Source organism: Fulmarus glacialis, unplaced genomic scaffold (assembly GCF_000690835.1).
Source record: "Fulmarus glacialis isolate BGI_N327 unplaced genomic scaffold, ASM69083v1 scaffold44874, whole genome shotgun sequence".
Taxonomy (NCBI): Eukaryota; Metazoa; Chordata; class Aves; order Procellariiformes; family Procellariidae; genus Fulmarus; species Fulmarus glacialis.
Genome location: NW_009210736.1, coordinates 7,259 through 18,894, shown reverse-complemented (window position 1 = coordinate 18,894; position 11,636 = coordinate 7,259). Strand labels below are relative to the sequence as shown.

General features: G+C 38.6%; 1 protein-coding gene across 1 annotated transcript in view; it reads right to left on the bottom strand.

Annotated features, from left to right (window-relative positions):
• The window catches only part of SRGAP1 (SLIT-ROBO Rho GTPase activating protein 1), a 50,415-nt gene extending 39,636 nt beyond the window's left edge, over positions 1-10,779 (bottom strand). Inside the window, exons 1-4 of the mRNA XM_009577269.1 lie at positions 10,600-10,779; positions 10,082-10,210; positions 2,561-2,782; positions 1,665-1,766 (exon numbers count right to left, since the gene is read on the bottom strand). Coding sequence (XP_009575564.1) covers positions 1,665-1,766; positions 2,561-2,782; positions 10,082-10,210; positions 10,600-10,779 — 633 coding nt within the window. The remainder of the gene's footprint in view (positions 1-1,664; positions 1,767-2,560; positions 2,783-10,081; positions 10,211-10,599) is intronic.
• Positions 10,780-11,636: the final 857 nt, after the last annotated feature.

The following is an 11,636-nucleotide window of genomic DNA, read 5'->3' as shown; positions in this document are numbered from 1 at the left end:
TCGGAAGAGAAATACATACCAGAACAGCTTAGAAGGGAAGCTCATTACTCAAAATAATTCTCTGGCACGCTCTCCCAAAGTGGTGTATGAACATGAAAAATTAGATGTATTATAACAGATATCTGTGTAACAGAAGAATGACACGATTAGGTTTCCTATCTAATTCTCTGCTTTACCATGGTACAATACACAAACATGGATGTACTCTTGTGTTGACTGTATAGCACTCAAGCATTTGTTTCCTGAAATTAGAATCGAAATGTGACATGATTTGATTATGGTCCCTAATCTGGGACAACAGGCAATAGAGATGATCCACTGCTCTGAAGGGTCAACTCTCCCACGTGCGGTCAATCTGTTAGATTGAACGTGTACATCCAAGGATCTGGCTGCCAGAACATGTTCTTCCAAGATAAAAACCTGTGACACCGTTCTGCAGAGTGCTATGGTGCTGAGCACAGTGATGTTTAGACTGCAGAAGTGGAATACACAGCTGGAGGAGAGGTTGGAGAAAGAACAATTTGCACCAGCCTCACAGCACTTCCTACGAGCTATGGAGAGCACAGTTGCTCATAGTGGAAACCAGGGCATGGAGGCCGCGGAACAGGGGGTGCAGTGTTTCTGCAATGCAATAAAGTAACTGGCAGGATTCACAAGGATGTGATTTACCTCCCAGTTCTGCTTCGGAAGATCTCTAGTAGAGTCACCTTAACTGAATCATGCACATGTCTACACATCGCCAGTGTAGGCAAATATCCTTTCTGTGCCTGCCAACGTGATTTCTCCCCCTATGACCTTGCACTTCACTTTACTGAAAGAAATAATCTTTCTCCTTCCTTTTGTCTTTGTTACCTTGAGATACTTTCTGAAGTCAAGTGGGGTTTTTTAAAAACTATTGTACATGTCTCATGGACATTAATACTTTGTTCTAAGCATTCAGCACATAGAATGAGAAAAACTAGAATGCTGAAAACTTATCAAAAAACTACACCAAGAAATTAAACTGTCCCTGTGTTCTAATTTAGGAACAGGTTCTCATTTAAACTGAGGGCCTTTAACACTGCCTTAAATTGGATAAAAGTGCAATTTATACCCACTGGGAGGCCTCTCTCTGCTGCCAGAGCAGGGGAAAGAGAACAGCATAGCTTTACTGTATTTTAGAAAAAAATGCATTTTATTTTACTAGGTGAGCTATTGCCATCACAGGCATTCAGTACCTGTGTTAGCTGTATAAATAGCTGTAGCTGAGAGCACAAGAGATTTTGACTCAGCTACCACAAAAGACAGTCCAAATTCCTTTGTACTTCAGAAATAGCAATTTGGGGACTGGACAGAGGGTGGTCACAGAAGACAATAACTCTGCTCAGTGGCTTTCTGCCACAAAAGTTTTAAGTGTTCTAACAAGTTTTCACTGAAGCATCTGCAAAACACAGAACTCAGAAATGTGAATGTATGGACAGGTAAAAGGTGAAGTTTCCAAAACTCTACAAAGCAGACAAGGATCTACCTTAGCATATTTGCTAGTGTTTGGTTTTTAAAATTAAAACAGCTCATACATATTTAAACCATTTCAGAGTCATTTACATGCTTTTGACAAGGTAGAAAACACTGCACCTTCCTGAAAATGATGTTCAATGCACAGGCCATGTAGACACAAATCTTACCTCCTCATTTTCGATTTTGAGTGTGGCCAATCGTGACTGTAGTTGCTGATACCTAAGCATAAGCTCTGCTTGCACAGGTTGCTGGGCAGTGACCTGACAAACCTAACAAAGAATCAAAAAGAGCTGTAAGATGCAAGAAAGAAAAAAACCAGTCAATAGTCTTTAGTTGCTCTCCTTAAAACTAGGTGAATTACTACCAAAGCCATTAAAGCTTAATAAAGCGGACAATGAAATGTGTCCATCTAAATCGAAATTATTTATGTGTTAGAAGATGTGGAACTACTATTATATCTTACGACTACATAGCACAGCCTTGTTGTGTGGCTGCTTTGAGTTGCTTCTCTATCACACAGAAATGCAATGGAGTTACCTTCAAATAAAAATGTACACGGGTGATTCTGCATTGTGCTTTGCTACTAGCCTTTGGCGTAGCAGAACAGGGCACAGCTGGGGTACCCGGTACGCTTGAATTCTCCAGATGATAAAATGGGGGAGGAAGAAGGTAAAAAGGCTGCATTTCAGCATGCATAATTTGGAGCAGCTCTGCAGCTGCTCTCAAATAGCACCCACAAGCCTCTGTTATGGGTGAGGCTGGTACTGAAGACATAAAGCCACTACTTACACCGGTGCTGGGCTGAGCACAGATTGGCCAGCAAATCCGCAGCAATGTCATTATGAGTAATACAGAATATAATAACACACAACAGTTTTTACTTGAGAACTCTGAAGAAGCTCAGAATAGCGCTGCCAGTTTTGCAAAATGTTATTGCTGATCCACTTGCTTTTGGGTAGCAATAACAGCTTTTACAAAACTCTTTGTAAAAGGGGATAAATTCTCTTTCTTGGTATACAGACACAGAAACAGTCACCATGGGGATACTTGTCACTATACAGACCTCATCTCCCATATGAGACTGGAACTCAAATTTCATTGGTGGACAAAAAGCGGTGGGGTACATTTCCATGAATCTCTGCTTGTCACTTCGTGGCTCCAAACTGTCAACTGCATTTTCAATGATGTCTAAGCCCTCATGCCTGGAAGTTTCAAGGTTATACTCTGCAGAAAGGTATGTTCTCAGGGCTCTGTTCAGACTAGCGTGGTATCCAAGATCGCAACACTAAAAACACAATAAAGGTTAAAGAAAATAAATGAAACATCATTCCAATATTCCAAGCCACAAATTATCACTAAGATTTTCTGTCCTGAAATTCCGTCCTGTCTTCAAGTATTTTACAAAATATCTTGTAAATTAAAATACAGTACTGAGGTCAAGGCAGTAAGTATTTAGTATCCTCATTCTATTGCAAAGATTAAAGGACAGTTTTAGGAAAGAGATCAAGTGTACAAGTATGGCAATATGTTTGCATTTGTTCATCAGATACAGATGTGCAGTTACTGTATTTACATAGAAAAGGTCTGGGACTCCACACACAAGTGGGCTTTTCAGTATTATTGTCATATGTAAGCCTCAGATCACCTGTTTAAACCCATCCTGATATAACTCCACCATCTAAGTCAATGCTAGCACCAAATTGAAAATGAAGCAATTCCTGCTCACCATGTCTGTGCCCAAACAAAAAAACCCACAACTGCCTCTTGCATTAGTGACTCATCTAAGATGCTTTTTGATGCAATGAGAATGGTTTAACATCCTTTCCCCTGACGGTGAGAACGTATTTACTGTAAACACCTTATTTCCCATACTCACACAGAGCCAGCAATGTACATCATGTTACTAAATGCAGAAAGTCATAATTTATGTCTTTTTTTCTAGGGGTGAGAATAACACTGGAATGTAATTGAAACGTAATTGGTAGAACATAAAATTGTGTTTGTTCTTGAATTTTAAACATCCTTGGTTTGCATTATTCATGATTGGTTAATATTTTAGAAGAACAGTGGAATATATTTTTAAAATGTCACAGCAGCAGCGTATCAAGTGATTGTTTCCTTAATTTTTTCCCCACATTACACAGTAAACAATATCCTCAGCTTCTGCTCAGTGAGCTTCCAGGTAATGGCAGATGTATCGCAAACCTCTCTGTCACCCCAATAGTGGCACATCAGTCTGCTAACAGTTGCATACAAAGCAATGTTCTTTATTCGAACAGGAGAGACTTGTCCCAGTCAGAGGCCACTGCCTGGCTAGGGCAGTCAGGGAGCACGCTGCTTTAGGGCATCCCTCAGCCCCCAGCCACCCATCCTGGGTGCCCACCTGCAGTTTAAAATCATCCTTCTCTGCAGGACTTGCAAGTTAAGCGATGCAGTTGGGTAAAGAAGCAATTTGAATTCAGTCCACTGTAGACCACGTTTATAAGCGTACCTCTCTCACAGCTATCAAAACCCCTTAGGACTCATGGGATCATGTTCCCCTTGCTTTTCTCTTCCTTATTTGAAAAAGGAGAGAAAAAGAGAGGGAGGGAGACAGACAGACAGACATACAGATGCACACACTGCATAGTAAAGAGTTTTCAACCTATTTACCATACCTAAACTTGTGTGTAGAAGAGAAAGAAACCCTAATGCACTAATGAGGAGTGATCAAACTGCTCTCTGAAATCTGACAACAGAGGGCTGTTTTATTCACAACAGAACTTCCAGAAAGACTAAGCTTTCAGTCCTAGTGAGTACTCCAGGTAGAACTGCAGATGGGACAGTGGCTCTCCAAAAACCAGTTGCTGAACCATTTAAAGAAAACGGTAAAAAGATGCCATGTTCAAACATACATAGGTTAACCTCCCTCTTTTGCATTTATAGAATGGAAATTTTTGTTACACTTACTAAAACAGCCCCTCAACTTTTATACTAAACCACAGCCATATTTCAAAGACCTCCAGCCTAAAAAATATTGCTTCTAAAAGGAAAAGTCTCTTGGTGTTCTCCTCTTGTTCTGTGTCAAATCAGATCTCATATTTAATTCACTATCTTGGATGAAAAAGACAGACTAAAAGTGCTGATAAGAAAGTGGATCAGGACAGCTGTTTTATTTCATGTGCATTAGTTTCAGAGAGACCTCATGGAAGATTAAACTGAGAGGAAATGAGAAATAGAGGGCAATGCCAGGTTTAGCATGGCCAACTATCCATGTATTATAAAACTACAGGCATCTAGAGCCTGAATTTTGGCTCTAGAGGATTAATCTGAGTATTAACAGAAAGCTTATTGATTTACAATTAGAGCTGTGTGGGTTTCTGATGCAGCTTTTTTGCAAATTGGAATATAAGATCGCAGCCTTTATGCTGTGACAGTACCAAGAACTTCCTTGTTTAACCCTTAATCTACTCAGTAACTATCACCATGGTCATCTTTTGCAAGTGATGACAGCTGAACAGGGTAACAAATATGGCCTCTCAGCCAAGAAGAAGGATTCTTCAAGTGAAGCAGAACATCCTGCCAGACTATGGCATTTTCTTGCAATGCCAATGCCAGCAGAGTGAACAAGAACTAAATCCAGAATCTGAACTAATGCCTTATCACCAGTGGCTCTTTGAATGGAATTTAAAATGCCTGAATTTGGAATTTTTCTTCAATGATTTAAGTAAAAATAGAATTTGTATGAGTAAAGTTATGTTTTAAAAGCAAAAATAAGCACTCAGACGTCACAACTCTTACTTCTGCCAGACCATAGTTCACTTCCTCCAAAATTTGGAGACAAAGATAATTTTAACTGGGGAACGGCTCTGTCACAATATCAATTCATGGCTACTCAGAAAGAGGAGTACTGTTTTAAACTGCTAGTACTAGTGACGGTTTAGAAAGAGAGTTGTCTATAACGGAGATGGCACTTTGGGTATTTGTTCATTACTAAGACTAAAAATTGAAGGCACTGCCACTAAACTGCTGCCCCCCCGCCCCCGCATCCTGTCTGACTACGCTTGGAAAGAAAATCACCAACCTTTCCGGTGTTGCAAAAAAGCACATATGTATGCAGATACATACAGACACACATACATGTATACACAATTTTCAGGAAAAATCTGTAGATTTGTAGAAAGATTCGGAAAGTTAAAGCAAGCAACCACACTGTTAGCCAAATAAACATGAATCACTAATCAGCACACGAAGGCTACAGCCTGGATGGCTAATGAGATCTGCTATCAACCTATGGGCTAGAGAGATGAGATGTCAGTTGGTGCAGCAAGACATGAAGATGAGAAATGAGAGAATGAAGTCATAGACTATGACTTTTATTGCATTTCTGGATTCATAAAGACTTCTGGTTGGGCAAAGTAGAGGGAGATGAGTGATGCATTTGGGATATGTGTGAAAAATTAATTTTGTAATTTGCATTTTATTCTTATTTGGAATTAAATCTGAAGCAGTCTCAAGAGCATTTACTGTCTTTATTGCTCCCCAGAGTATATTTAGGTTTGAACAAAACAAACTGCAGTGCTTAGCACAGAGCTTCAACCAAACAAGCAAGCTGCTCTTCATTTCATTTCAGGAATAATAATAAAATTCTAATGCCAATGGAGAGAGAAATTCATAGAAAAACGCCTTAACCTCTGAATAAGTTACTTTCTGATCATCCTGTTACACAGACATCAACATTCAAATCAAAGGGATCTGGCTGTACATATCATATTTATGAGAAGTTACGTAACAAAGATTGTGAGTTGCACACACTCTAGCCTAGTTTTAAACTTGGTTCTATGAATGATTAACAAAGAACCTTTACAGAATAAATGAAGTTCATAATAGCTAAATGTTCCCTAACTTCCTAACTATCCAAAGCATGCAGACTGCAATTAGAGATTCAGAAACCCCACTCTAAGAAAGACCAACACATGAATATTTTATTTATTGTAGCAGCAGAACTACAATTGTAGTCAAATTGTTTTGATCACTATTTCCTAGCATTTACCTTCAGATCATGAGTGCATGGTAAGCTGAAAAAAGGTCCCTACCTTCCTCTTATATCCAGTTAAATTTAATAAACTCAATCACATGGAAATCTTCAACTAAATGAGCAATAATATGTGCCATATGGACAGATGTTGGTACCAACAGTCAGATTAGCAAGGGTGTGTACTCTGTTGCTCCTCTGAAACCTACATTCTTAAAAAAAAAAAAAATTCTACATACTAGGTAAAGCGTATTTAATTCAACTAAAAAATAACCTTTGCTACTTTTTACATAATACAAATAAAGAAAAAAACTAATCATGTCCTCCACTTGAACTAGATCCTACAATATAGTCAGCAGAGAAGAAATATTCAACAGAAAATTCAAATTCCTCTAGCACAATTTGCAGAAGACAGAAATCACTGTGCATATCAAATCCTGTTTATCCCTCTACTTCTTTGCAAATGCTGGTCCCAACCCTCAGCTCACTAAATGCATTAAAGCATCCAGCTAAGACTCCAGCAATATTTTTATCTTGCTTTTATCACAAGAGCTTAAGATGAACAACACATCATCATTTTAAGTCAGAAGCTCTGAGCTTTGTTAATGAAATGAAGGAGTTGAACAGTTCAGAACGAGTTCAGCTGAGGAACTGCAATTTAGGATTTTCCATATGAGCCTCACAAATCAAGCTGCAGTGGAATCCAAACGAAAAAACTATGACATTTTTTGTAAAAAAAAAATCCCAATCTTGTTATAAAAAATATATATTGAACAGTTCACTGCATTCCATCATATATTTATCCCATTTTTCTCAGAAATATTTTTCAGTAACGTAGGAAAATACTCAGTTTCATTTATGGGCAACACCAACAGCTCGGGGAGATCTAAATCCCTTCCATGTTAACTGGAATTCGGACACAGAGGAGAAGTAATCCCCTTCTGTACAGGCAAAGAGAGAGCTCAGGCATGCACAGAAAGGCAGGCAGGCAGATGGGGACAAAGTAGAGAGGGCAAAGAATGAAATCGCCACCACTGCTCTGAAAACTCCGAATCGTACCATTACATTAATAGATTTACAGAATGAGATAGTCTGGACTTTTGCAACATATGGCCAGTGGGAAGCATGTCTCACATCCCAACGATATAACCCTAAAATCTTGCCAAGACTCTTGCATTTACAAAAAGCGTTTCCTTTGTCAAGTAGTAAACACTCTGTCTAGATACCAATGCTTTCACAGCATATTCTGATTAAATACAAATGTCTGAAAGACACTTCATTTAGACAAGCTCACAATCGGATTAAATTGGCTCTGAAGCAATTTCTGGTTGCACATGTTTTCAGCCTACTCTTAGAAAACAGTGATGCAAAGGGCAGCTAGACTTTCCATTTAAATTCCTTAGGGAAGAGTAATTTCTAAAGCCATTTTGCCAAAAGAATGTTATTGTCTACATTGGCCCATGGCTTGGAAAAAGCCACGCAAAGTAGGTATCGTTTTCCTGCATTACTGAATACTGTAGAATTTATATTTCTATTAAAAACTAGCAGTTAGAAAGCTCTAGTCTTCATGGTTGTGTAAATATCTTCTCAAACAGTAACTCCAAAGAGTGTTGTCTTTGTACGTATATGCAGAGAGAGCTTCACTTTGCTTCTCCTTGCAATTCTGTGTGAAGCTCCAGACCTGTGGTTCCTCCCCTCAGCTTTCACTGCTATGGCAACCTCTGTGGACATTGATGAAATGGGTAAAAATCAGGTGTATTTTCCAACCTGAGAAAGTTTTGACCAAGTAAAAACATGCACTGGAGACGTTCACTGGGAAATGTGAGCTCCGAAAGAGAAAGCAGGAGAGAAGACAAAATGAGCATCTTTCCAACCTCTGAAGGGGTAGGGGTGCTGGGAACAGAGGGAAAGGACCTTTCCTTCCTTCCAGGAGCCAGGAAGAACTCATAAAGTTCACATTTATCAGCCATGCCCTAACTAGAAGCTAAAAATCCATCATCCTTTAAGCCGTATCAAGAAAATCATCCATTAGGTAGGGACAACTTCTCACTTGGGTGGTACCCTAGCAGGTATGCTGCTTGTCCTTAGTTTTCTGCCCTGATCATCTATCTGTGGGAATCCTGATACATGTTTTCATTGCCTGGGCAGGCCAGGTGGGTGGAGCAGGATGTGCAGGTGCATGGGTGTAGATTAAACAGGGACAATATACTGCAGAATAAACCAGAAAAAATCAGAAGAGAGAAGACATGCAACAGTGAGTAGGAAAGAGGAAGAAAAGAGATGTTGAGATAGAGACAGCAAGAAATACTGAAAACACAAAAAAGGTACATCACCATTTCTTATAAGAAAGAAGCAAGAAAAAAAGGAGCAAAACCATTTGGAGAGAAAAAAGTTGAAAGGGAAAAGGAAGAAGTTATAACAAACTCAGGCAATATTATATAAACTACAGGAAAACAGAAATGTCAAATAAAACTGACTCTCAGTATTTAGAAAACGTACAATAAAACATATATATGCAGCTATTTTAGTCCATTCATCTACAGAAGGCATTTTTCCCCCTCTCTATCAAGCTTTGCTTCTCCAGACAGTAGAAATGAGAAACCTCTTGTCAAATGCTGCATTAGTTTATACTATATTACAAACCAGAGCTTAGCTGGCTTATCTTTGTGATGAACATCCCACCAGAAATGACTGTATGTGAATGTTATTTACTATTGTAAATAACAAATGCTATTGTTGCAGTAGAAAGCATATTCAAATATATAGCATTCCACACGAGCCACAGAGGTGTACCCACTGACTTATTTAACACTACATTGCTAGTGAATGAACATTCTTCAGCTTGTGTTTGCTGCCTCCAAATTTTCTCTATCAAATATGTGGTCAGCTTACGAAGAAAGCGGGACATGATAGAGTGTGGAATCCTCCCTCCATACCACCTAAAAATGTCAATAATACATGTTCTGGAGACCAAACGCTAGTACAAGTCAACATCAGTGTACAACCTCATTCTCCTAGGACGTTCTCACAGGAATTACTTAATGAAAATCAGTAACAATTCTGTTGACAGTACAAAGTACAGGATTGATTGTGTCTGTTCTGCAAACTACATGAAATAAGAATAAAAAGCAGTGTACATTTGATTCAATGACTAAATGAACGAAACTAAATCATTTTGAAGACATGGAGGAAGTGCCTTCTTTTGAGTTAAAATACCTTTATTAGATGCCCACTTAAGAAACTTATCTTACAAAAAATACCCCAGAAATCCTTTTATAGTACAAAATGGAAATGGTTACCTTTTTTGTGTTATTCTTATCATATTTTCTCTAGCCACATAGAGAAAACATAATGTTCTAACTTTAAAGGAATAGGTTCAGCATCTTATTGGCACTTTATTTTGTGAAATATAAAGCTGAAGGGAAAATCTACTGATTATACCATACAATATTATAAATTATAAGCATATTGTAGGCAACCCATATGACTAACGTATTCCCTCTGAAAATGAAAAAAAAAAGTATTATTCCTGAACAGAATAAACATAAAACCAAATGTGCCGATACTTACGTCAATTAAATCCGAAAGGTCGTGAATATAGTACTTGAAAACAGAAGCATTAGTTGCTTCAAGGGTGAGCAGGTATTCATTACGGGCCTTAATAGATTTCAGCTTGTTTTCAGAATATTTTGCTTGACGCTAGGAAGAAGATTGTATATTAATGTATTTGAATTACTTGGTTTTTGGTGTGTAGCAAAAATGGTAACAATTCAAGCACACATTCCTATTAACAAGAATGAATCTTAGTTGCCAGCCTGTTATGCATATAACAATTGGAATACAAAGTGATAACTTAGCATTTTGTTTCAAATGTGACAAACCATATAGTAAGAATTATAGTGGGAATAAAGTATTCCCCTCTCTGAATTGCAATCAAGTCAAGTTATCTACAACCCACTGCTAGTTTATTACGTGTACCTTGTTTAATTTTATTTCCCAGCTGGACTTGTCTGTCTAATATCATGCTAAAGAATGTCAGAAATGCACTGAATTTACTTCAAATGAAGCTAAATAAAAGGACTACTTACTTTTTCCTTCATTTTTTCAATCTTTTTCACAGAGCTCCGTCTCTGGTGCCTTTCTTCTAGTCGAATATGAAAAACAGGGTCTCCTGACCTCCCAATCTGTTTTTCTTCTTGCTTCTCTGCCTCCTTCAGTTTGCTTTCTGCACTGATGCTCTCTGCATGATACATGTGGTATGTTTTCATGACCTGCAGAAGACAGAGTCAAAGGAGAGTTAGGACAAAACGAAAATACAAAGGTATCTACAGAAAAGTCACAGGGTCTTTGAGTAAAACACTCTCTTATAAACATGGAGCTTGGATAAGTTTCTTTGCCAACAGAGATTGAGGATTTCTGGTTGCATTTTTATTTTATTTTTATATAATAAATTCTAAATATTCTGAGTGCTTTACCAAGCACTATGAATAAAGAAAATGGTGATGGAGAACTAGTTGTAATGTAAGCGTGTGAGATCGTCTCTCATCCTGCCTCATTTCTGCTCAGAAGGGCCTTGCATCACTGAAATGTTTTGATAGGCAATGGGGCAGCAAGCTACCAAATATTTCAGTCAAATGTTGTGCAGAAAATTTTTTGGGGATTTTTTTTTTTTCATTGTTCTGATAGGAAAGAGCAAAATCCTTCATATTAAACTTCAGGATTCCTGTCTTTGAATGAAGACATGAAATAATGAGCAATAAAACTAAATCTATGTCAGTGCCATATCTATCTGACTTCTTCAGTGCTAAGTTAACAGCTCAGCTGCGGACATCGAATGTTTGAAAGCAGAAAGGACCCCTTCAGCACTGAGGAAAGGGGAAGGAAGCAGAGGCAACGGGAAGCTTCTGTCTGGGAGCACATGCCCAGCCAGCTGGATGGCTGTCCACAGCCTGGAAAGAAGTGGCTCCCAACTGCGCAGACAGCAGATTGGGCACGACCTAAAACCAGGTGAGAGCTGGAAAAGGAGCCACCTGATAAATAAGTTGTGAAGACGCTTTCCCCATAGCCCCCCCAGTTAATACCGTTATCCTCCCCCCACACACACACTGGCTCTGCAGCCAAGAGA